The sequence below is a fragment of the Oreochromis niloticus genome, linkage group LG12 (assembly GCF_001858045.2).
Source record: "Oreochromis niloticus isolate F11D_XX linkage group LG12, O_niloticus_UMD_NMBU, whole genome shotgun sequence".
Lineage (NCBI taxonomy): Eukaryota > Metazoa > Chordata > Actinopteri > Cichliformes > Cichlidae > Oreochromis > Oreochromis niloticus.
Window position 1 is genome coordinate 20,584,001 of NC_031977.2, and position 26,567 is coordinate 20,610,567.

Below are 26,567 nucleotides of genomic sequence, written 5' to 3' on the forward strand. Positions count from 1 at the left end.
ACCGCATCCGGGATCATAGACACATTAACATATTTCTACGATCTAGGGTTATTTAGCTTTTAAAGTCAGCCGATATATACTACATGTTCTGTACAGTCAACCTATTGTAATTATTCTGAGGCTGAAGTCAGCTGATACCGCTGACATTCACAGTCACATGGTGATTTCATTAGTTTTGCTTCTTTTGCAACACTTTTCATAATGCAAGGATGAGCATCACAGACTTTCTTTGAAACAAGGGGATATCTCTCGTGGGCAAACCAGTGTATTTGGACAACAGTGTCTTGGTTTTGTGGGAGTGGACATCAACATACCATATAGATCATAAGATGCAAATGGAGTATTCGCAGAATGCCCCTTTTAAAGGATAAAATTCAGGCATGAAGAATAAGTAGATCAATCACTTTGATAATATAATCAAGAGTTACAAGCAACAATTCAAAGGCTGATGTCCACAGTACTGTGGTTTGTGTCAGATGACAGCAACAGTCTGTCACACATAATTTACTGAGGATTTGATCTGCCTCACCGTATCAACATTAGACTTTCATGTTACTAACGTCTGAGAGATCAAGATGAAAGACCAAGTGAACTAAAAAAAAGAAGGTTAAAACCAACATTTTGTGTAGCTGACATATTTACCCTCCAAAACTAGAAACGTTGTTAAAAACTGACATCCATCAGATTTTAGAAAATATCTGTCTACAGACTGATAATACATCACGAACAAGAATACAAATGCCACAACAACAAAGACAACAGAAATCCTCTAGAACCAAAACCAAAATCCTCTAAAAGAAGTTTATCTCTGCTAGCTGCTCTAGGTCAGGTTCATGATGACTTTTGATCCCTTGGATCACTTGGTTCTTCCAGCAATCAAATAAGGATTTACAGTAGAAAAAAAGAAAAGAAATAAAGATACAAATAGAGTCATCCCATGAAAAAGTCCTTCAAAGGGTTTTTTTTTAAAGATCCTCATCAAACATATTGCTTCGCTTTTTTCTCTCTCTTTTCACAAAGTACTTGTGCTTTCTAAAAATCCTCTCAGGGTCATCAGATCTGAATTGGTACGAAAAAGAAAACACAACCACAAATTATAATTTAAGTTTTTACTGATTTGTTGCTGGTAAGTGAGCTTTAAGATGACAAATCAGATGGTTCGGTTGGAAATAGCGCTGAAAATCTTAAACTGCCAAAGTCATTCACTAGTTGGAACAGGTGTTGATGTTCTTGCCGTCAGCAGCGTCCTCCACCAGCGCTAAGTGATAGTCCGTGGACAGTGTGAAGTGGGACACACAGCCCACCAATCCTCCAATGTACTGTCTGTTTGTGTGAAGCGCTATCTCCTTCATGCCACCTTAAGGTGAAGAACAGAGAGCACAAACATACAGATGTGAAAATTATCTTTTAATCTTTATCATTTAATGGAATTAAAGATTCGAGGTTTCACTTACCAACATATAAGGGTCCATTGATATTAAGTTGTCTCATTTTGCCGGGCGCCCTGCCTGTCTTTGCCCCATAGTCATCGACAGTCAGCTTTCCTGACTGGCCATCCCTGAATACAGTAAATCAGTTAGTCAAACTGAGAAACTGGACTTCTCATTTGTTTATAACAGTTTAGTTATATATAAAAATAAAGTGTTGACCTTAGATTTTCTATTTTCCACAGGGATTGAAAGGTGATTTGTGGTAGCAAAACACTGTAAAGAATGACCTACAACTGCTACTTCTACCAGATCTGTTGGTCTATAAATGTTATAAGGCTATAATGCAATATGTTATAATAAAGATTAAGACAGCAATTTAAAGCAAACAGCCACAGTTGAATGTGATCAACATACTGGATATAGATTTGACAGGATTTCATGAGCTTACCTCACAGCTTTGACTCTGTGCCACTTTCCATCACTAAAGGTCCCGTTGACGACAATGTTGGCTACACCACTGCCCAGGTTGTAACTACAACAACATGGAAATGCATACATGTACAGTGGACTGCAGTGGAATTACATTTTTATGGTACAAGCCTGATAAATCCTGATTCTCTTAGCAATCATGGTCCTCACACAGACCTTTTGTTTTTAGCTCTACCTCTGCTGAGCACGTAGCTCTCACTACCCCCTGATGGCATCAGCATTCCTTCTCTATTATTACTGTCCTTCTTGTGCACTAAAATTTTTTTTCCATTTGTGTTTTCTGACATTTTTTGCCCAGCACAAGGACACAGAAAGAACAAACACATGGTCTCCAGAATTTGCACTTTAACTAAAAATATTTCTTTACAGTTCAGTTACATTTGATTAAGAATTATAAGCCATCCTAACTTTTTTACTCTTTTTATAGTGTTTTACAGTGATAAATACCTGAAGATGAGAGCACCATCTTGAAGACCCATAGAAAGGAAGTCACTGTTGGGTCTCATTGGACTGTCTCCTCGCCAGAGCAACAACCCGTCTTTGGCTGTGCTCTTAAAACGCATGAAAAGGCTGGTTCTGGACCCAGATACTCTGTAGAAAAATAGCAGAATGCACTTCATGAAAAAGCGAAAAAAAAAAAAAAAAGACACAGAAATTTCCCCACCAACCTTTTAAGGATATCTCTGTTGTCATAGGTCAGGTAACTTCTTCCGATGAACTGTGGAATCTCTATGGCTTCAGTAACAGCTGGGAAGAGAACAAGAGCTCCTTTCATATCACCACAAGGTGGCAGCATCAGCATGTGTCATATGTCTACAGCTAAGAGAAAAGACCAAATCTGATCCTGTGGTGGAAGATGTGTGAAGGGAAAGAAATCTTACATGAAAGAAAAGAAAATCTCATGTGCGGTTGTTAATATCTACTTTTTGAAATCAGACTTACTGTTCAAACAGTAATTCCCACACTCTGTTCCATGAAAGCATTGAAAGGAGAGAAAGCATAAACTTAAGGGACTAAGTTTGCATGAGAAGAAACTGTCATGTTGGTGGCTTTAAAACAGAAAATAAACAGTTTTATGAAAAATAAAACTAAGCACAAAATATTTTATTTAGCATGTAAAAAATATCAGCATATTTTATTCTTAGCACCGTGTGAACAGCCTGCTGACTTAGTGACGTGCAACAAATTGCACAGTCTCATCAACCGAGTTCATCTGTCGATGAGAACAATTCCACATGCAACAGACCTTTCTGGCAATGCCTCCCGTCGTACCCTAGAGGGCAGTCACACTCATATCCATCCCACTTTGGCCTGCAGGTTCCTCCATTGGCACACGGACTTTCCACACATGGGTGTGCAGAATTGGCTACATTAACTCCACCAGCAGTTCCAGTTGTTATGGGGATGGTGCGATCATTGAGTATTAGCTGAGGGGGAGAAAAGAAAAGAGCACAGAGAGGAAAAGGACAAAATGAAAGAGCGTGACTGTAAAAAAAACCCCCCAAAAATCAGACACCTGCCACAGTAGCTTGGAGACTGTATGCAGTATACATCATATATAATGTAATGCTGCTGTATCAATTTTGATGGATTGGAAATGATTGAATCTTACAAATATAATTGTGTCCCAGCTCACTGATGTTGGCGTATCTAAAAAAAGCAATCACCTGCTGAATAATGCCAGTGAAGGGCTTTATTACACCTGCTGTCCTCTTGGTTTTATCGTACTCTGGCACGCCGCCAATATAGAGAGGTGAGCTGCAGTTGATCTGAGTGAAAGCTCCCTGAAACGTAAATACAGCAGAGAAACAGGTAAGTCATGTCAAACCATTCATTCGCACATCCGCTTAAATAAATACATGTTTTAAAAATCTATAACTCTGGATGTGTTTCGCTTGGTCAAAAAGAGCCTGATATTTTTCTCAGGAGTTTAAGGACCAAACCACGGCTAAGAGATGATTAAGTGTTGCACATTCAAGAGTTGACTTTGACAGGTGATTGTTTTGGTGATTGTTCTAATACAAATGTCACTTAAACATGTCTTAGAAACTAATAAGGTGTGTGCGTATCATGCATAGAGGTTTCTAATGTCATTAATTCCAGTTTTATTTTGAAATTCCCCAGTTTCCCTGCATTTCAGTCAGTTTTACTTATTGTATCTGGTTATTTTCCCACCAGCTGTGTGCATTTTTGGCCACTTGTCACTTGCCTCTCATGTATGAAGTCTACCCTGACTATAAAGACCTAGTACTTATACTTGCTTCTAGTATCTTTTGGTTTGTTTCTTACTCCCATTAAACTATACAGTTGAGTTTTTTGTGAAGTATGTTTTCTAATAATAACATAACAGTTTCTGCAGATGGTTGTAATGGCCATTAATATACCTCAGCAATCCCCTCCATAGGTCTCTGGCTGTCCACCTGGAGGATACCACTCTTTGCTGTACGTGATACTCTTAGCTCATGCCATGAGTCCAAACTGATCTGCTCCTCACTCCTGGAACACACAGTAACACACATTTAGTATAGGACATCTAGTTAGATAATGTAAAACCAATGTGAAAAGAAGATTGAAAACTTGGCTCTATCCAGCACCTTATGACAGCTCCTCCAGAGCCACAGTCAAATCTGAACTCCACATATCTGTCCACCAGGTTTATAGCAAGGAAGTCCCCGCTCCCTGCGTCATCACTGTACAGCAGCACTCCATCAGGGGTTGACGGCTGAAACGTCACCTCAAACTCAGTGAAGGACAGGTAACTCTGTGAGGACTGAGGCCATGGGATGACGGCATATGAAAACACTGTTTCATTGAAGAGCGGCGAGGACAGTGAGAAACCTGAGGAAAAGCAGAAAAGACACAAGAAAATAAGTAAATGTAAAGAGGACAATAGTTGATAACAACACAATGAGATTGTAGGAAGAGATATATCAAGGAGAGGAAAAAGTGGAAGGCTATTTTGTGTGAAAGCTGGTCTGACATGCAATCAATCCTTCTGCCGCCATATGAGAAATCATTCTTATTTCAATCGATTTTCTTGGCATTTTCTTCAACTGCTGAGTAATTACCTTGAAAGGTTTATGTGACAATACGTGGAAGTCAGCAGGTAAGAAGAAACGGCAGGGATTTTATTTTTCCTTTTTTCACAGCTGTTCAAAACTCTGCTTGTAAACCGGACGCTTGTGTGCGCACTTTTGCAGGTGTGAGGGGAAAAAAAGGAAAAATGGTTGACTCACTCTCTTCACAAAGTGCTCCTCTGAAGCCAAGTGGGCACAGACAGATGTAGCCATCGGCACGATTTGCAAAGCAGACTCCGCCATTGGCACAGCTGACCAGGTCGCACACGTTGTCACTGCACTCACCTGGTACATTAGGACAAAGCCAGCATATGTACTCTGCATATGTGTGTACACACTTACAACATAAATACAGTTTCCATGATTGCATTGTTCCTATAAACAGTCCTGCTCCAACTACAGAAAAGTGAGCAGGAGTTTAGCATCTTCCACACACCAAAAAAGGGGATTATATAAAAGCTGCATACTGATATAGTATGATATGATTGTACAACACACACACAACATGTACAATCGAAATATGAGGTGTTTTTTTGTTTGTGTTGTATTTTGAATGGGGTGTATTTATTCAGTGAGTTTTAATTTCTTACAAAAGTTATTTAATATTCTTACCTCGTTCATAAAATCATGTTGTGAAAAAGTCCTTTGTGTTCCATAATTTGCCAAAAAACAATCTGCTTCTTGCTTCAGTGACATATTGGCTAAAACCCTGTTATTAAAAAGCTATTTTTGTCTGTCGCTGTGACAGAAAATTATCTAAAGTGGCAACAATTCCTTTCTTATATCACTGGATTTGTCTTTTTTGTTCATGTCAGATATTTTAATGCTCTCATTATACACCACGACATGGTCTGCTTTCATTTTTTCTTTTAAGCAAAGTGAAATAACACTAACACCGGGCGGTGTAATGAATAAACACTGTCATCCATATTCAAATTATGCCCACTAATGATTATAGTTATTTACTGTATGCATGAAAACCAAACAGCCAAACTCTAGAATTACTGTTCAGCTACTCAACCGAGCACCAAAACATCAGGAGACCTAGTGCACTGTGGGTAATATGGATAAGAGCCAGGTGCCACTGGCAGCGGCCACATTAAAATAACATTCATCACACAAATTCTCTCACATCCTGTGTGCTTCCTTACCTATATCAGCTCCACTCAGAGCTCTGCCCAGGGGCCAGGGCCTGATGTCTGTAGCCTTATTGTTGATGGTCAGACTCTGCATGCAGCCAACAAAGCCACGATTTGTCCCTGTCGCTTTGACCAGCCAGTAAGCGCTTGGGGATCCACCCACATACAACGGGGAGCGGAAGGTGATCTTACTATACTGACCCTAAGAGAACAAGATGAAGACATTAAAACCTCTTTATTTATATTTTAAGGGTAGTCTGACCGCTTGTAAGACAATATTTGACAATATGCACCAACAGTTTTGGTGCAAGTAGTTACAGGAACCAACTGGTCATCCAGAGGATGAAAGTGTAGCACCCTCAACCTCTGGGCAATCACTTTTATTTGCAGGGTGACTTTACAGGTTGCCTGGTAGGAGGCAAACCATCGCAGTTTGCCTCAGACATATTGCCAAATGCCAACATGTTGCAATCAAAATTAGTCAGTCTGTGCTAATGACTGCAACTCATCTGGGATGAGTCTCTTTGCAATGGTGGACTCAACTGTCTCCAAACTGGTTGTATTTTGGTTATATTTCTATATAGAAGCAAACCTGCAGAGCGCCTGTGTCAGTTTACCATCCTGCAGTAACTATGTCACTACTTGTGGAGACGTTTTTGAATTTCTGTTTCAAATCCACGAGACTAAGAATGCAAGCAGTTAATTTGAGTTTCTGTGCATGTAGATGGCAAACACAAACAAATTGCATGTAATAGCCAACTTGATCCCATTCGATAGCCGACTGAGCAGACTGATCGCTCTCTCTATACACCAAAATCACTTTGAAGACAACAACTGACTGCAAGAGGTTGCAGACCTGGATCCTGTCTTCAAAGCACCCATTGCAAAGACAACAAGACTGGAAGTTCACTGCACACAGCTGCACTAATTTTAGTAGAGTTGCAGTCTCCAGCCACTGAGTGACTGTAGCATTACACCTGAGTGATGACACACCTTGCATCAGTATGCTTTAAATCACTGTTTAACTTAAAACATGTTTTTAAAAAAACAAACAAAAAAAACCCAATTTGACATTTTTCATTTTCTTTGTATTATAACCTGTGATCGTCCGGATATGGGTGTGTCGTTGTCCATACGGAGCCAGCCACTCATGCCATCTCTGAAGACAGTTACTGTGTGCCACTGACCGAGGACAATGCGGCTCTCACTGACTATCTGAGCTGCTCCTGTACCACAGTTAAACCTGCAGAGACAAGAATCTGGCAGGTAAGCATCATATCTACAGACAAGGAAAAATCCCATCTCTAAATCTTATGAACACATTTATTTCTTTTCATAAACAGTACATGATAGCTAATGTTATTCTGACACCTGTAATGAAGCTTCCCCCGAACCAAAGCCAAAGAAGTAAAGTCTCCACGGCCATGTTCATTCTCTCCACAGTACAGCAGCAACCCATCCTCAGAGTCTGCCTGCACCGAAGAGAAACCGTCTGAAATCTATTTTAATCACTGATAGAAAAAAAAAGATATGAGAGAACATGGAACCTGATATCTTACCTTAAACTCCAAAGTAATCTGAAAGGTTTGATAAGAGTTTTTTAAGGGTTCAAAGGTCATGTGAGAGTGGCCATGGAATCTGGGAAACTTCACTGATAACGCTGAAGGAGGACAAATGAAAAGAAAAATCATGACAAATGAGAAGTAAGAGCACCCATGGGCTGGAAGAAGAAAGGGCCACTTCTTGCAACCTTGACAAAATGGCCACTACACTATCAGAGCACAGCTGACATAAAATGTTTTTTAAAAAAGAGGCATGAATTCAGAAATCTTTCTTACCCTCAGAGCATGTGTCCCCTCTTCGTCCAAGGTTGCAGTGGCAGCGCGAACCGCCGCTTTCGTAATCAGTGAGACAGAAGCTGTCGGGCGGACACACAGTATCATCACAGCTCAGGTCGTACACACGAGGTACCTCGCCTTTCCAGGGGGACGTGGTCGTAGTAGAAGTGGTGGTCGACAAAGGGATGCTTCGGGGGATAAAAAGAGAAAGAAAGATAAGGAACTTTAGTAATTTGTTGCTAGTTGGGGTTACAATAACCTGAGAGGCAATATTTTGTTGTGTATTTACACCTTTATCAGGTATGTCTTCTAAAGGTGGCATTTGATTGTAAATTGTTCCTTTTTTTGTTTGAAGGAAAGCAACAAGCAGCAAAAAGCCCAAAGTGCTCACCCAAACTCAACAGAACAGTGGCCAAGCCACCTTATATTGCTGCAGATAATGACATACAGTACATCACAACCAGACAGTGTGACATTTCACTGCTCCATTCGCCATCTTTATCAAATAATTAAGTATAAGAGCACAAAAAAGACATGTTCTAGGTAGCTTTTAAGGGGGGGAAAAAGCAGAAAGCCAGGAGAGATGGAAATATAATGATCACAATCACAGACTAAGAAGAAAAGCTGTGAGCATAAGAGCAGTAAAAGATTTTTTTTCTGTTCATGAGGAAAAATCTATAAGTGGTTAATTTTGCCTTTAAAAAGTTTTGAAATCTCATCAACAACAAGAAATTACAAACAAATCCTTGATGAAAAACAGATATTAAATTAAATAATCATCTTAAAAAGGTATGTTTAACATCAATCTTACCTGGTAGGAGTGAGTGGGGCAGTAGTTTTGGTCTCAAGAGTGCTACTGGGCTGTGAAGTGACTGGGAAAAGCAGATCTGTAAACTCTGAAAAGATCGATGATGTGGTTGTGGAAACTGGTGCAGCTGTAACATTTGGAGGAGTCATGGTGTTCATATGGTAAACAACATTTCGACCAGATGGGGGACCGGAGTGTGAACGCAGTTGGGACTTCCTGTTGTCCTGACTTATACCCGGAAATGGCTTCAACTAGGAGAGAAAAGAGAGAAAATCAGCGAAAAAAATGAAGTGAGTGATAATCAAACAGAAAATAGGTTGCAGTTTAGCTCTGGACTGTAAAAAACGCACCTCTTCAATGAAAATATCATAATCAGAGTCATCAATGTCAAAGCCATCTTCATCTTTGACCCCAGGATCTGTGATGTAACTCCCATAGTCACCGCTGCCAACATCTGATGCACCTGTTACAAATATCACAGAGGAACACGACTTGATAATTATTAGAAAAGAGAGCAATGAGTACAAAAGGACAACAACAGGTTATTAGGTAAAACACAAATCATGAATTCCATGCAGTGAATGCAGGTCAGAGAATCAATGAGCTGGGAAAGCTGAAGACATGAAAGAGGGATTGCAAATATACAGTAAAGCTCAACTTCAATCTTTATTTTTTGTACAGTAAAGTAAAGAAAATTATCATTCAAACTATAAATACAATACATCTCTTGGCCTAGTTCAGTACATCCAACCACAATCACTGCTTGACTTTCCATTTTGTGCTCATTGACACCCTCCGTATGGAGGGTAAGGACATATGATAGGGTCTTAGGAAATAATCTAATAATTTAAGATATTAGATTTCTGACTTTCATGAGCTATAAGCCACATCCTTAAAAATTACAAAAAGAAATGCTTGAAATCTTTTTCTTTATGTGCAATGAAAATGGAGCATATGAAAGCTAATCTTTTTCATTTCATTCCCCTTTTTATTATTTGTTATAAACATGTTCTCCATTTTGACCTTTCATTGGCTTCTTGTTGAATACTGTAAGTTGGTGGACATAAAATCACTGAGCCTCCATTATACAATGTGTCAGTCATTTTGCATGAGCACAGTGGGCCACCAGTGGTTTCTTTCATAATATATTTGCAGGATCCAGGGGTACCCACTTAGCTCAGTGGGTTGAGCAACAAATAGCCTTAAAGGCAACTTCAGGTGCCTGGATTTTATTTTTCTCTCTGTCCATCTTCTCCTGTTTGCTCTACTGTCTCATCATAAAAAATAATAACAACTAAAAATCAAATAATTAATATGTATATTTGCAGTCTCTTTCCCATGTATGACACTGATGCTACAGTTAGCAACGGTGAATAAGATCAAAATGACAAACAATAACGGCGGTTTCACGGCAGAAGAAGCTCTGGTGTTTGGTTATGGCTGTGACAAAGGCTGATGGAGTGGCAAATGTGATCATACTTCTCATATTATGATTATGATAATGGTGACAATAGTAATCCAGCTGCTGGTAGCCCAGTAAGTCTACCTGTTAGTCTGTACCGAGGCTGCTGCACCACATACTGAAAAGTGTCTCCTCCATTCAGAAGTCTGCCATAAGAAGCTCACAGTGTGCAAAGACAAAGCCAGACAGTAAATACCTGGATTCCAATAAAAACCTGGGAATTGTTGCAAATTTATTTCACAATAGCAATAAAATGCATGTTAACTAATTGAGGAGGAATATAAATCAGCTTTTTAGATAAACAATATACATTTTTATATTTGTATAGAGCTTCATGATGTCCTTTGTACACACTAGAATGGAAAAGCAAACAAAAACAGTATGAGCATGTTCAACATAGCACACACACACACAAACACACACCATCCCTCTTACTCTGAGAAAGCTTCATCTTAGCTTACATAATCACTGCCCCCCCCCTTTCTTCTTGCTCTTCTCCCCCTTCATTCCTCTTAACTGTGTAAATGTACTAAATGCTGGAATCTGAGGGATAAAATCATAAACCTTTGTGTATTGCTGTGGAGTGATTATGCACAATTGAAAAATAAAATAAAAATATACAGTATATATATATAATTTATTGAATATATCATTACAAAAACTAAACAAAAAGAAAACTTGACTTTTAAGTTTGAAACAGTGCCAAGATTTAAACTGTGATTAGCACAGCCTAATGACATTAAATCCACTGAATAGCAAGTGCTGGCACAGAGGCAGGGGGGATGCCCAAAAAAACCTCTCATCAAACTAATCTGCTGTTGTGTAACAGTCCCCCTCAAACCATACCACCCTGTTTCTAACCACTCTGACCACACACAAACAAGAACCGCTGCAGAAAGAGCGGCAAAAAAAGTATGTCGGTCAGTCAAGCCCACGCCTGCTGCTCACTGAAGCAATGGTGCATTGTGTGCATGTGTGTGTGCATCCATTAGGCGTGTGCATGGGCAGAGAAGGGGTCTGGCATCCCATCCTTAATCCTGTCTGATGAGACTCGGACGTAACCCGCTTTTATCCCCTGCTGAGAAACCACGCTTCCCTAGACCCGCAATTTCTGTCGGTCTGCCTCTGTAATTCGCCCACTGTATGGTGTTCGTGTAACTTTCCTTCGCATCATTCTTAACAATGTCTTTTTAACTGAATCTGTCTCCCTGTCTGCCGCTCCTGCACTGTCTCTCTGAGCGGTCTCGCAGGACTTAAGGCTCTTGTTTCAATCAGACTAGTTTACAACAATCAGACAGCTAACACAGCGTTGGAAGCGGTGTCGCCTGCAGGTCACAGAAGAGAAACCTGGATAATGTGATTGTGTTTACGTGGCTGTTTAATTTCAGTAGTTATAGATGTAAAAAGCTGAAGCCCGACATGCACTGCAGCTCACACTCACGCAAACAAGCGTAACACCATGCCCATTAATCTTTAGGTGACTTCATCCTCGATACGTTTGACATTATTATTGCACATTTTTGTGCGTGTGTGTCTAGCACATACACACCTGTATGAATGCGTGTGCGTTTTAATATCAATCAGCTCCTTCCATCCCCCCAACCCTATCTTGCCCCCAGCAGGAGGTTACATCAAAAATAATAATGTAAATGACTTTGTTGCGCCGTATCTCCATTATCCAAGGCTTTGGTCACAAAAACCCACTGACACACTGCCGGGTGCTGTCCTACATTCAAACTGCACACAGTGTTTCCATGCCAAAGCCTTACCTGAGTTAAATCATTTTTACGTCACATGAGGTTTGAGGAGATTTTGGCCTCCCAAAAAAAAACTACAAACAAAAAAAAGCAAAATTTTTAAGACATCTGAAAAATATTTGTGAATATAATATATTGGCCAGTTTCATTCAGATCAGTAGACTCACACAGTGTTGGTCCGGAGATAGAATATGTTAATAATAATGTGATTTAACAGTCATCTGTAATGTTTTGGTGCTTTCTTACATGATTTACTATTGCTGCACACTGCTGAGAGAGAATTTCACTGACTCCACAGGAACACTGGGGTGTTTTGTAAAGCATGAGGATTAGTTTGGTAATGCAATAATATGCATAGTCTGTTTTGTTTAGCGTGGGTGTATTGTTTAAACTATACTGAAAAAGAGCTTGTTTCAAAATGTGGTTCTAAAAAGAGTAATGAGGGCGCATGGCCACCGCGACATAAAACTCTGGCTCAGATATCAACATTCAGCCTTACCGAGCGTGCGCACGGGGTTGTTGATAGGACTGGGTGGGCTAACTCCGTGTTTGTTGACCGCCCTGACAACAAACTGGTACTCTGTTTCTGGAAGTAACCCTTTCAGAACCATGGAGTTAGTCTCAATGGGCTCACGAATATATGTCCACTCTGTGTCCATTTCTGGCCTGAGAAAAGAAAAGACAGTACAGGCATAAAGATACAAATATAAGAAGATTAATTTGACACTCATTTGATGTTTGATCGTTTCAAAGACATCAATTATCCTTTTTTTACTCCTCAGTTATTTTGTCTTTTAGAAATCAATGAAAAAAAGGGTGATTACACTCAAAATCTCTCCAAAGTAATTGTTTTTAGAATGACGGTATGTTTTTGTGAGGGATCGAAACTGTGATGTAATCTTCCACTTGATTGTGTTGTCCCTACTGAAAAAAAAAAATCTATAAGCAGTGGCATGGAGTACAGTTTCAAGATTGAATCTGAATAATTAAAGTTGTAAAAAGAGTTTTCAAAGAATAAAAAAGAGATTAATTGACTGATTATTTGCTTCTTTGTTGTTTTTGTTGTTGTCATACTACCACTCTGGAGATCCTTAAAGAACATTTTTGATTATCGTAAAAGTCAAGAAAAAACTAAAACAGTGACGTCTTGAACTTTTCCTTAATCTCCAGCTTCCTTTCTTTGCCTGATTCAGGCAGCCTGGGGCCATAACTCTCTCTTGAACAGAGGCATCTTCAACAGCAGCTTCCACTCTCTTCAGTGAGGCCTCGTTTGATGTAAGGGGGGACAAAGATTTGCCTCTGAGATGGCCCTTCTGTGTTGAAAATCTCCCCGCATGCAAACAGACACTTATTCTTGTCTGCTCGCTCACAGTAAGTGTTTTTCAGCCCACCCGTCTCTCCTCTCTTTGCTCATTCGCGGGGTGTTGATTCTGCACCGTGAAGGGAGACACTGCTGTGTTTTTTAAAGCTTGCTTCTTTTTATAGCTTTTAAACTCTTCTTTCTTTTATGACTTGCTTTTAAACATGTCTTTTAAATACCATCTGATATTTCACAGAAAAAAAAATATCTGGCAAATCATCAGACAATTCGAGACAAATTATTTCTGACCTCAACTTTTTTGGAAGAACACTTGTCTAGACATGGGAGGTTCTTTATCTGAGTGCTTCTATGTGTGCGTTTGTGTGTGTGTGGCTGAACATTACTAAACAAAGAATGAAACTCATTCTTTCACATGTCACAACTGACCCTTATGTCAAAACACAAAAGCTTACACTGAACAGACAGGAAAAGCCTCATGAAAGTCACTGTGAAAGAGCGCTGTGTGTGCCCTGTTTAGTTATTTGAATCTGAGTAGGTGCAGATCTCTACATCCGTTAATGCAGACCAGCTGAATTTTGTTTGAAATATGGTTTCTTTTAAGTACATTATTAGCGCTCTGCTAGCTTTCAAAACTGTTACTGATTAACACTGTATATTATTGATTTATTCCTAGAAGTTAATCACGTCTAATAATGAAAACATTATTATTGCTTTAGCAGTGAAAAGGTCCTGCTGGACACACAACAGATGTTGTCATGTGTCCAGCGTCTGCATGTTCCGTGTCAAGAGCCTCAAAAGACTGAGGAGTTGATCAACTTCAGGAAGCAAATCATAAAAACTGAATGCTGGGGAAACCACTGTCCTAAAAAACAAGTGCAAGCAACAAAATTTGATTTTACTGAGAGTCACTTCAGGTTGCTTTGCAGCACAGTAGTGCAGACCCTTTCAAAGTTAACTCAAGGTATCTGATTAAGTAAATCTGCAATCAGAAGTTGCTGTTTTTACGTTTCAGCCCATGGAAGGATAAAACACCCAAAGAATGAGAGGTTGTGGTAGCTATGTTTTGAACCTTTTAACCAGTAGTTTTTAACTCTGGGGTTCGGACACCCTGAGGTGTTGTAAGATGCATTCATGTAGTTGATGTGAAGTAAAAGCATACAGCTCGGTAGCAGGGAAAGCTCCTGGCTAAATGTTAGATATCAACGCAACAGGGTTTGTCATTGCTGGTGTACCTGAAAATCAAATACACATTTCACATTTGGTTTATAGACATGAAAGTCGAGTTGATCTCCTAACACTCCTAGCAAAATGGAAAATAAGAAGATTTTGCAGAACTGTTCTTTTAGGTCTGCTCTTTTCCTCCATGACAACAACACTCAGTCTTAACTTGTTAAGTACATATATGAGCTGTTTTTTAAGTGCTTGCATAAATTTATTTATTTTTTTTTTTTTACACCATTTCGACTCAAAAAACACCTTCTGGTGCTGAAGTTGACAGCTGTACAGCACCATACAGTAAAATTACTACTCCTAAAGTTGGAACTACTGATGTTATGGAGGACGCGGTTTGCACCGTCTGTTTGCCACTATTTTTATTTTATGTAATGTTCAGCTCTCAAAACTGTCAAAACAAATTGGTTGGTTCTCAAAAGCCAGCAAGCCAGAACTAGCTCCAAACCAGCACTGGCGTTGTGTTGATGTAAAAGAGGTGACTGGTGTTTGTGCTGGTGCGTGTGTCCTATGTATTAACATCAAGTCGACAGTGATGAAACCGGTCAGTTCTGACTGACCTGATGTAAGCTACCAGGAAGTGAAGAACAGGTGCGCTTCCGTCACTCTCGCCTTGCTGCCACGATAGCGCCAGCTCTGTGTCGGATACGGCCATGACAGTGGGCTGGGAGGGGGGTGAAGGGGGCATGCACATTTCTAATGCCAGGGGAAAGAAACTGTAGTCAGTGAATGGTGTAAACGAACTACTGTAAAACTACTGGCATCGACTGTAAAATGATCTCCGTCTACTCACATATTCTTACCCTGTGAAGCAGTGCTGATGTCTCTGGGCATGCTGGGTCTTCCCTCCCCTGCCCAGCCATATGCTCCAACACTGACTCTGTATTTAGTGTTCACCTTCAGGTTACTGATGTCCACATCCTAGAAGGTGAATGTAGGAAAGCGATAAAGAAGCAGGGCAATGATGGTTAGAAAGAGAGAGGGATGAAGTAGAAGAAAAGAAAGCAAGGATGACATTATTAATTAGGGATTTTCTCAGCATCAGAGCGGAAATAATATCAGGTCCACAAATAAATGTCAGTCGTGACAATAAAGCAGGAGAAGCATATCATTTTATAGAGAAAAGGCATAATGTGGAAAGCAGTGGTTAGCATGGTACTTACAAAGCTTGCTTGTCCATCAAATTGTCCCTTTGAAAAAGAAAAAAGCAGATGTTTGCATAAAATCACAGTGTTAGGACTTTAATAACAAGTTCAAACTGCAACATCCATTCAGGTTTCCTCTAAGCAAATACACCATTGTCTACAAGTGACTGCTAAAAATGCAACACTTATTACAGGTGAATGTATCTTTGGATACTAACAGTAGTCAGCATGTCCAAGCTGAGCGGGACCTCCATTATAGACGCAGTCCCTACTGTACGGCCATTCTTCATCTCTGTGTAGAAAACCTGGACGATACAAACATTCATAAAATGCAATGAGTTTTTGGTTTCTTTGGTTTTTGCCTTTCCGTTTTAAAGACATAGCGACAACAATGTCAAAAGAGGGCTCGCTAGAAAAGATTTCTGAGGAAACAGAGAAGACTGTTTGTAAACTTAAATCAATTGGCCACCCCGCATGTTTATGGGGTAGCTCTGTAGTTGACTAATCCTCTTAGTGAAGACATATGGTCAAAAGCAGAGCACATGCAGTCATACTGATCCACAAATTGCTAATGGGTGACTCAAAACAAAAACAAGGGAAGTAGGAAGGAAGCAAGGGTTTGGGTTGTCTTAGAGTATACCACATTCAAAGAGAGGAAAAACTAAAATTATGACTAGTGTTACAAAATAATCTTTTTTCTTGTTGTTGTTGATGACTTTCTATCAGGAGCTGAGCAACCAAAAAGCAACAGGTACATCTCAGTCCCCTGAAGGTCTACATCAGATGTTACCATGTTATCATGTTGCCTAGAAACCATCTACAAATAGGCTAAAATGAAAGATTTTATATAACTTATATATATGTGTGTGTGTGTGTGTGTGTGTGTGTGTGTGTATATATATATGCATATATATACACACACACACACCTTATAACAGCATTGTTTCACTGTAATTTTATGACATTTTACATACTCAAAACTTAAATATTACTTTTTTATCTAAATCAGATCTTACAATGTCGTATTCCCTAACAAGCACAGACCAATGGGCTGAAAATGACCTACTCTTAGTACTGATGCACCTGCAGTGCCTTATAAAACTAGCATATTGTTTTAATTTCACAACCTTAACATCTCATTTAAATCAACACAAGCTGAATATTGTGATATATAATGATGTTGCTTCCTTCCTAAAATTACCGAACAATCAGCTAAAATAACATGTATATAATATGTATATACAATATAACAGGACATGGATACAGGCACGTACTGGTCGCTCAATAATAAATCAAATTTGCAGTCAGTCGATTTTATGTTAAAACTTCCCTGCAACTTTTTTTGTTCATTAGTGAACGGAAACTGAAAAAAGCCAGGCCGACTTTAGTGTTTATAGTGCAGCTTGCATAGAGTGGAGCAGACAATAAATAAAGATTTGTGACCACATCTTCCATGGCTATACTGTCCCTGTAAAAAATCATATCGTGAAAGGGTTCCACCCCAAAACCAGAACTTTCAAATATCAATCTAGCGCTCAAGGCCCTCTTAGTGGGCAGTGAGATGACAGCACTTTAGAAGCAGAAAAAAGAAAGTGGGGGCCACTCATGCCAGTGGTGTGCAGTAGGAAATGGAAATTTTTTTCAAAGGAAAAAGAGAGAAAATTTGATTTGTGACATATCAGAGAATTTGTTCTTTATGTTTGCCAGTTTGAAAAACCTTTCTATGCATTTTGAAAGAGCTCTTGAAAGAATTATGTAAGTCCACTTCTGGGAAAACCAAATACTTTTTTTTTCTCTTGGTTTTAAACATTTTTTTTCTGGGACACTTGGACTCAAAAAATAAAAACGGTTCAAACTAGAAAGAAGTCCTCCACAATGAAACATCCGTATTCAAACCGAGGATAACAGGATTTCAATTTTTATAAATAAGGTAGCTAACATCTGGCTTAAGACTTTACTATGAAAGATATGTAAAATGTTTAATTACACCAACATTAAATATCTAGCTACTCTAAACTTGTGATGCAAGTTTGTTGTATGACTCATTTCATAAAAAAGTTCACAACCTTCTATTGTTAAAAACCAAAAGTTCAGCAGAACATGGGAATCCTTTGCTACTGGATTCTAGAGGAGCACAGCAAATAGAGCAAAATAGAAAAGTTTCTATGATCACCTATATCAGGGGTTAAAGATGTGGAACGGAGCTGGATATTTTTCAGATAAATGTAGACATACATCAGCCGAGAGTTTAATAAAATACTAAGACTATGCTGAAAGATAAAATGTGCAAATGTAGTCTATCTGATTAAAAAAGTAACAAAGTCTTTCAGCTGCTTCTCCTGCCCCATTCAGACATGTACGCCTTTCCTTTAATCTGACAACTTCCCCCTTTATGTATGAACTTTCCCATATGTATGTCATTTTTCCAATAAAATTGTGACTCCTATCTAACACGGTTGAACCTAGTGATATATGTATATCACTCTGAACAAATTTGAATGTACAGTGTGCTGTCATTGATACATTAATGGACAGGAACACACAAGATTGCATTTGAGTTGCTCAGTTCACACAAATGACCTCTAAACAAGAATGAGCAGAAAAAATATAAAGTGAAACAGTTTGTTATTTGGCCCAATTTATAGACAATTAAGTTATACAAATAACATGTATGTCCTAGGAATAAGACAATTTCATGTTGATTAGCTACTGATTGGATGTGATGTTAGAAAACAACAAAGTGATACAAGGGTGTGAAAGCTCCATTCACATGGCCTGTAGGCTGGTTGGTGACCATCTAGATACCACTGGTAGCAAGGGAAAAGTTAGTATTCCCCAAAGGCTGTGAGTGACTGTTGAAGGATGATGACTGTCTCTATCTACTTGATGTCTAAAGCTGCAGCCATGCAAGCCAGGAGAATCACTTGTTTCTAGGGTGCTAAATGTGTACTCTGCAACTGATTGGCAAGTAGTTGCTGCAGGTTGTTGTCAGTTGTTAAATCTGACAACAACCTGCTGTTGTTGCCTAAATGTTGTTGTGAAAATCAGTTGCAAAAGAAGTGTATGGTGTTGCTCCAAAACTTCCTTGCTATTGCTTTACAAACACTTGCAAACTACTCGGTAAGTCGTAGTTAAACTGTGAAAAGTGCAGTGCAAACCAGAAACGCTTCTTCTTCTTCTACACTCCCTATTTTTTATTTGTTGTTATTTTATGTAACCTTTAATTAACCAAGAAAAATAAACTCTTGAAATTAATAGCATGTCCTGGCCAAGAAGGACAGTAGTCAAACATAAGTTGCATAAATTAATAGCACATATACATATATATATATCCAAATCTACACACTGGTTAAGCACATGCAAAAAATAGAAATAAAATACAGAAACAACCAAATTTTATAAACTTCAGATTCAATAAAAAAATTTATAACTTAGAAAAAGTAATTTTCTAAGGCCAGAAATAAAGGTAATAATATTAAAGCAAAAGATTCATAGCCTGAAATAACTGCCACCAAGTTATTTAAAATTGCCTTGAATTCATAATGTGTGACCAGTTTCTTAAGTTTTATTTGATTTGGCGGCTCATTTCTGGAGGAAAGAACTTGAATACAATCTGAATGGTTTTTGTTGTTGTTGTTTTGTTAATTTAATGTGACTCTTTGGGACAGACAAGGAGAATCTTTCCCATTTCCTATTTGCATTGCATTTTCTTCAAGTTTTCCTGCATCTCTGAAAATAAACGGCAAATCGCCATCATCTATGCAAACTACTGGCAACTGCAGCAGCAATCTGTTAGGGAGCAAACTAGTCACAAGGAGGTTCTTTACAACTGATTTCAACCAGTGACACCTCCACGTCTCAGCTGCTCAGAGAACACACATCTTTGCCTGGGATCTCTGGCGTCGTTGTGGATGTAAGCCATGTGACTCAGGCCTTGGTTTTTCAGTAGTTTAAGAACAGTAGTTCCAAATCTGTCCTCTCTATTGGTTTGGCATTACCACCGGTTCATTTCATCATTGCTGGTATTTTTCTGGCAGTTGTGCATTACAAAACAATTATGTATAACCGGTGGAAGTTTAACCTTTGCCCCCTCTCCCTGTAGAGTAAAAGTACAAAGCAAATGCTAAAATTGCATAAACTGTATATTTGTAATGTGGGACTTGATAGAAGAATCCGACCTATAAGCAGGAAGAATGCTGATACAAATATTAAAAAAAACCCCAAAAAAACCCTTACCAACATACCTAGTGACAAAATGTAATATAAAAACTGAAATATTGCTTCAGTTGTTAAATTACATTATGTGTCTCTAATTACCTTATATCCAGTGATGGTGCTAACATGTCTCCGGGGCATCTTCCATCGTACACTGAAGGCAGTGCAGTTGATTGTCTCCAGCTGGATGTCTAATGGAGGACTCAGGCGATCTGGTTACACAGAGACGACACACTTAGTGACAGATATAATCAGTGAGGGAAAGAGGAGATATACAAGGGAGGAAAGTACAAGTTTGGTTGTATTAGAAAGCTGTGACCACCTAGTTTTGGACTTAAATAATGTTATGCCAGATACATTATGGAATTAGTTTGGATTTCATTACAAAGAATCTTGATGTCCTGCTATCAGCACCGTTCAGTAAATGATCAAATAAAATTTGCAACATAAACCTAAAGCTGCTGGAATAAATATTTTTATATTAACCATAATTCCAAAATTCACTTTTCTGTTAAACGTATAAACAAACAAACCGATGAAGAAATATCATCATCAGTGTGTTATTGTACAGTACCTTCCCTGTAGGTGTGACTTGGTGGGCTTAGCAGCCAATCAGGCCGATATTTTCATCAGGAATTGTTATAGACCAAAACTCAATAAAATTGAGTGTAACTATCTCAGTTACAGTTACACTGTGGCCAGTAACAACACCTCAGATGAACATGAATGCTGCTTTGTGTCTGCTAACTCATTAGCTGTTTAGCTAACATGCTCACCACAAAATATCAGTGTTGTGTTCTGAGGCTGTTTCCCAGTCTTAAGTCTACAAAAATGTTGTAATGCAGATTTCAAATGTGATATTTTAAATCTTTACTTAGTACTTTCTACATGTTGACAATGCACACCATACTTTTAAGAATCATAATTACAATGCTTATTAAAATTTTTGATCAATAAATCGTTAAGGTAAGCTTGAAGACCTTGGTGAAAAGGCAGAATTTCATGGATTGTTATAATAAACTAATAACAATAAAGTGGTACAGATATGTTTGTTCTGTGTTACTATTCAAGCACTCGTTTGTTGTTTTTGTTTTTTGAAGAAAAAAAATAAAGAGGTTGCTTGCAAAGTGTGCACCATTGCCTAACCTCTGGATTGGTGCTTTGCTGCCAGTTTTGAACAAAATAAAGTCTGTTGCAACATATTTCCCAACAGTTAGTAGCAGTCTGGAAAGAAATTACACTCTTTTCCACTTGAGTGCATTTGTGTGGTGAACAAATGGACCACTTAGTTGGCATAACCTGTAACTTGATGTTCTGGCTTATAATATCAACTGACTCTGACTTCAGATGTCTTTTTTTTCATGGTTCTAGATACTACAAAGGAATGTAATTGCCTTCCCAGTGTTCAGCAACAGCCTTAAAACACCGTACTTAGAAAAGTTCTTAAAAGAGCAAGAAAGAGCAGCTACGGAGCTGTCGATCATTAGGACTTCTACTGGCTTCTAATGTCCTGTGACGTGTCATGTGGAGAAGCATGAGCAGACAGCGACGTTTACAGATTCATATTCGGACACTTTTTTGTCAAAATATTTGTATATAATGAATATTTGCCATAAAAATGCTAAATATTGCTCTACAGCACCTCAATATGATGTATTTTAGTGTGCTTGCAGACAGATTTACCTCATTAAAAAATATGAAATGCGAGCGTTTGGTTCAAAATCTCAAATATTAAAAAGATTAGCCACAATTTTTCTGTCTGACTGACAGTCTGTGCTAGCTTTTACAGCCATAAACTGGTATTGAAATCAAAGAAACGTAAATATAGCAAAGCAGAGTGCTGTTAATTGAAATTCCATGTAGCGACACATCACTCCTCTTTTCCACTGTTCCTGTATTTTCTTTCCCGTGACTACCCTTTTCTCCCTCTCAGGATGACCTTACTCCTACCCGCTTCGACCCTCTTTTTCCGTCATCTCTTTTCCTTTCTCGCACCCTTGTCTCTGCTCTTTCACCTGAGTGGATAATGAAACATGTCAGGTGAATTCCCCGATCATTTATCTCTCCCCAGGGGTGTGTTCCAAGCAAACACATGGGTGCGCTGAACTCACAGATTTCAGATAGAGATAGAGAGAGGGGTCTCTGTGAATCATTAACTGTATGTCTGAAAACTTACGACAAACTACATGATGGATCGATGTGACTTTTAATACCTTTGAATGAACTGCTGTGAAACTGTTATTGCACTTAATTGTGTGTCGAGAAAAGCTTGATATAGCCACCTGACACTCATGGTGTTTAGCAGTTACCATTTGTCTTCCGTGCAAATTTTTTCCCTTCAAACATATAGAGGTTTGCACTTTTTTTTTTTTAAATGAAACACTATTAGGGTTCATATTTAAAACCTTGTTATGAAACAACCTGCAGAACGTTTCTGTAAGATGCCATTCAGAAGTGCTCTGCAGCATGTGTAAGTCTTCATCTCTGGGCGCATTCACAGCTACTCAAGGTGGCTGATTCAGCGCAGAGAAGCTGTGTTAAAAACACTCAGCACCGGCTCACACAAACCTTGAGAGTTGATTTAGCCAAAATAACCACTCTGAGGTTCAAGTGGCCGAATCGTTACTGTGCCACTTGTGAAAGAGGATTTATGGGTGTCTGGCGTGTGGTCCTCTCTGAAACTAACGTTAACAAAACAAATATTGATCAATCATATCTATATCGGAGATCACATTCGAGTATGGCCAAACATTAAAGACCTCAATGTCTACAAGCTGCACACTCTCACTGTCTCTTGATAAAGTAACAGACTTGCTTCTTATTAACATATTTTTTTTAATGAATATGCATAATAGTAAAAAAAGCCAAACTGTTGCTTTCACCCTAAAGACATGGTGAAGTTCAAAATGAGCATCAGAATGGGGAAGAAAGGTGTTTTAAGTAATTTTCTGCAAAACTGTTGATATACGGGGATTTTTTTTTCTGCAGAACCATCTTTAGTGTTTACAGAAAATGATACAAAAAAGAGAAAGCATCATGTGCGCAGCAGTTCCCTGGGTAGAAATCCCTTGTTGATACCAGAAGTCAGAGAAGAATGGCCTGACTGCTTTGAGCTGATAGGAAGGCAACACTAACTTAAATAACCACTCATTTCGTCAAGATGTGCAGAAGAGCATTTCTGAACGGACAACATGAACAATGGACAAGCCTGAAGTAGATGGTCTACAGAAGCAGAAGACCACACCAGGTCCCAGTCCTGTTAGATAAGAACAGGCTTTGATTCTCTCGAGCTCACCAAAATGGGTCAATATAAGATTTGGAAAACTGGTTGCTTGGTGTTATGAGTTTCAATTTCTGTTTTTACATTTGGATGGTAGGGCCAGAATTTGGTGTAAAACAGGGGTAGGCAACTCCAGGCCTCAAGGGTCGGTGTCCTGCAGGTTTTAGATGTTACCCTGGGTCTACACACCTGAATCAAATGATTAGTTCATTACCAGGCCTCTGGAGAACTTCAAGATATGTTGAGGAGGTAATTTAGCAATTTGAATCAGCTGTGTTGGATCAAGGACACATCTAAAACCTGCAGGACACCAGCACTTGAGGCCTGGAGTTGCCTACCCCTGGTCTAAACAACATGGAAACATGGATACATCCTGCCTGGTTGGCTGGTAGCAGTGGTGAACTATCCATCTGGTGGGAGCGTCCCTTCATGACCACAGACATAACGGGATGTATTTTCTTATGGCTGCTTCCAGTGGGTTAGCACGCTAAGTCACAAAGCTCAGATCATCTCAAACTGGTTTCTCAATCACAACAGTTACTTCACTGCGATTGCCTCCGCAGTCACCAGAACACACCCCAGTAGAGCACCTTTGGGATGTGGTGGATCAGGAGATTTGCATCATGGATGCAGTCGACAAATCTGCAGTAACTGCGACAACGTGCTAATATGGACCAAAATCTCTGAGGAATGTTTCCAACACCATGATGCATCTATCCAGTGAAGAATTAACACAACTCTGAAAGCAATAAGAGCTCCAATCAGTGTAAATTGGCTGGTAAGTGTACGATGTCAAAATTTCCATCTGTCACATACAGTTAAACCAGCATATCCAGCATAAGTTAATACTGTTTATTTTAAGTCCAAACTGTACCATGCATCATCACAGCAACACATGACTTTCCTCAGTTTCAAATGTGTGAATATGAAGTCTTTTTTTCATGTGCTACAAGATCGAGGGCACTTTCAAAAAGCTGCTTTCATAATATTTGCTCTCACTCAATCAGCAATTATCAAATCTTATATTCAGATATTTTCTTTCTGAATGAGCCACCTATTACCTCTGATTCTCTATCATCCAATTATGAAGAAATGCAGGTCTTTTCAGGTATGAGCCATTCAGAGATCATTTTTAGTAAGACACATGCTTTTATGGTTCTCTTCAACAAATCTAAGGGATAATTACACAAATCTTTTTACAATTACTAAAAAAAATCAAATCTAACGCACTAAATGTAAGGAGATGGAAGATGTTTGAAAAAAAATGGGAAAAATGAAAAAACAACCATTTTCACTTGTTCAATTACTAATCTGTATTTTAAGAGGGGGCAAAACTGTCAAAATCCTGAAAAAGAAAGACCACCTGGATGTCATTCACTGTGGACCCCTTCTTAATTTTTAAGCTTGAATTTAAGTGTTTTCATTAAAGACAGATGTGACTCATGTGGACACTGAGTCCTGCTGACATTCTCCCCTCCCTAAGAATGAGGTCTGAAAGACCTCAGAACAAAAACAAGTACAATTGTCACTAGCAGTCATGAAGACAGAAGTAAAATCATTCTGTTTTTGGCAGTCTAAACTGTGGTGAGTTTATTGTGCTGACAGACAGATGTGAAAGTCAGCCTGCAGTGGCCTGTGGGCCCGTAAGAGTGAGGGCGGGAGAAATACAAGAGTCAGACAGAGTGACAGTGAGAGAAAAAGGAAGTGATGGAAATAGAAAGAAAAGGAAAGAAAGGGGACCGAAGTGAGGAAAGGGAAAAGAAGGACAAAGAGTGAGGGAGTGGAGGCTGTGCGCATATCATGAAATCAACATCCAGGGATTTCTGTCCAAAGGACACATTGGCAAGTTTAATGATGGCTGCCCCAGTAAAGCTGAAGATTTCATTTTCTTTCATTCTATCCAGCTGACATATTCTGTAAAACTTGTAGCCAGCTTGTATCATCATAAAGTATGCCTTGAGATGAGAAATTTCCATTTTATCTGGTTTTACAGTCCAGACCATAAATATTTACTCATTTCTTGCTCTTCAGGCACTGTTCTTAAGCATGTGCAATTGGAAATGAAATAGCAGATAATAAATTCAAGTAACATTTATCTTTTGTAATGAAACCAGGTTTTTTATGAATATGGAAAAAATATGAAAGGGACAGGTCTCTTAGGGACATTAAAGTAATACTAAGATATTAGGTATGATGGAAAAACTTTGCATAAAATTGTGTAAGGTTAAAGCAGACTTAACGTTACTGGTGTAATGCAGCAAACATGATGAGCACATACAAATACTGTGATTACATCCACAAGGCTTCAATATAAAGACCAACTTAAAAAATCAATAATGATTAGGCTATTGTTATAACCGTAACACCTTGTCGGAGCTGGTTTTAGCTGCAGAACTTACCAGACCTTCGAGCATTTGATCTTCTTGCACAAAAGCAAACGTTGGCTGTGCAAATTGCAAAGAAAAGTAGATACAAAAGACTTCTTTCTTTGCACTTAGATTCCATGTCTTGTTTTGGTCGAGATTTTCAAAACCAGTGACCAATGTTCATTTTACCACACATTCAAACGCGCGTGTAAATGCAGCTAATCCCGTCGCTGATAAAAGTTTTCTTAAATACAAACGTTTTTCATCCAAATTTTGGGGACGAACGCCATCCAAAGACGTGCAGGGTATGTCCGAGAGGAGAGGGCATCTACGGTTTGACACTGATAAGATTACAATCTGCAAAAGATCAGTGGGAGGGACACATTAACGGACGGACGGGCAGCCACGGTGCTCTGACAGGCGCTCTGACAGACGATGGAGAGGGCTGTTCCGACAATTCACGCGTAATGCGCACAACTGAACGGTGGCCACGGTGATTCTTTTTACTCGCGGAGATCCATTTCCTTTCGCTCCAGTCCAAGTATTAGACAACAAATAAGATGGACAGCGAAGTGCAAGAACGTAGGGCCATTTAGAGCTAAGAGGATAATAAGCGTCTAATCCGCACACTGGACACAGATGGAGAGCGTGTCTTTACGCAAAAGCAGGGGAGCCGCTCAAGCAACAGACACTCCATATGAATACTGTGTGTGTGCGTTTGTAACTGGGTGGCTGTGTGTACAACAAAATCCAAAGACAATAAATTAATTGATTAATACTGTTAGCGAGTGCCACGGTTAGTTATCATTAATGTGTCACTAAATTACCGAGAGAATACGTAACCATTCATTACGTTCTTCATAGGAGTCTCAGCCTGAAAGAAGTAAAATCTAATCAAGAGGAAGGGTCTCTGTATGATTTAAAGAGAGAGAGAGCGGTAAGGAGAGGTAGAGAGAGGTAGAGTGAGAGAGAGAGAGAGAGAGAGAGAGAGAGTTAAACCCTCATGGTGG

The 26,567-nt window shown here is 39.1% G+C and overlaps 1 protein-coding gene across 4 annotated transcripts; it reads right to left on the bottom strand.

The window, feature by feature from the left end:
* Window positions 1-1,009: 1,009 nt before the first annotated feature.
* On the bottom strand, window positions 1,010-26,161 carry egflam (EGF-like, fibronectin type III and laminin G domains). 4 transcript variants are annotated; one of them, XM_005452046.4, is made up of 26 exons: window positions 25,591-26,161; window positions 20,014-20,123; window positions 15,915-16,001; window positions 15,715-15,741; window positions 15,355-15,472; window positions 15,112-15,247; window positions 12,500-12,666; window positions 10,328-10,402; window positions 9,132-9,244; window positions 8,785-9,032; window positions 7,974-8,161; window positions 7,695-7,795; window positions 7,507-7,607; window positions 7,234-7,378; window positions 6,148-6,337; window positions 5,156-5,281; window positions 4,514-4,757; window positions 4,304-4,415; window positions 3,587-3,703; window positions 3,166-3,346; window positions 2,862-2,885; window positions 2,588-2,666; window positions 2,367-2,510; window positions 1,879-1,962; window positions 1,455-1,558; window positions 1,010-1,357 (listed from the first exon to the last, which is right to left on the bottom strand). In XM_005452046.4, exons 1-26 carry the CDS (start codon window positions 25,694-25,696, stop codon window positions 1,206-1,208), a joined length of 3,279 nt encoding a protein of 1,092 aa, XP_005452103.1. In that variant the 5' UTR covers window positions 25,697-26,161; the 3' UTR covers window positions 1,010-1,205. The 4 variants fall into 4 exon arrangements, with proteins under 4 accessions (XP_005452103.1, XP_005452105.1, XP_005452104.1 ...); XM_005452048.4 differs by lacking the exon at window positions 10,328-10,402; XM_005452047.4 differs by lacking the exon at window positions 2,862-2,885.
* Between the last annotated feature and the right edge of the window lie 406 nt (window positions 26,162-26,567).

What these genes read in the sequence shown, in the direction of transcription:
- egflam (XM_005452046.4), bottom strand. Translation starts at nt 25,696, where the DNA reads ATGGAATCTAAGTGCAAAGAAAGAAGTCTTTTGTATCTACTTTTCTTT. An exon ending in ATCAAATGCTCGAAGGTCTG is followed by an intron (nt 20,124 to 25,590) that starts GTAAGTTCTGCA and finishes CTGTGTAACCAG; the next exon opens with ATCGCCTGAGTCCTCCATTA. An exon ending in CCATATCCGGACGATCACAG is followed by an intron (nt 6,338 to 7,233) that starts GTTATAATACAA and finishes TTGTTCTCTTAG; the next exon opens with GGTCAGTATAGTAAGATCAC.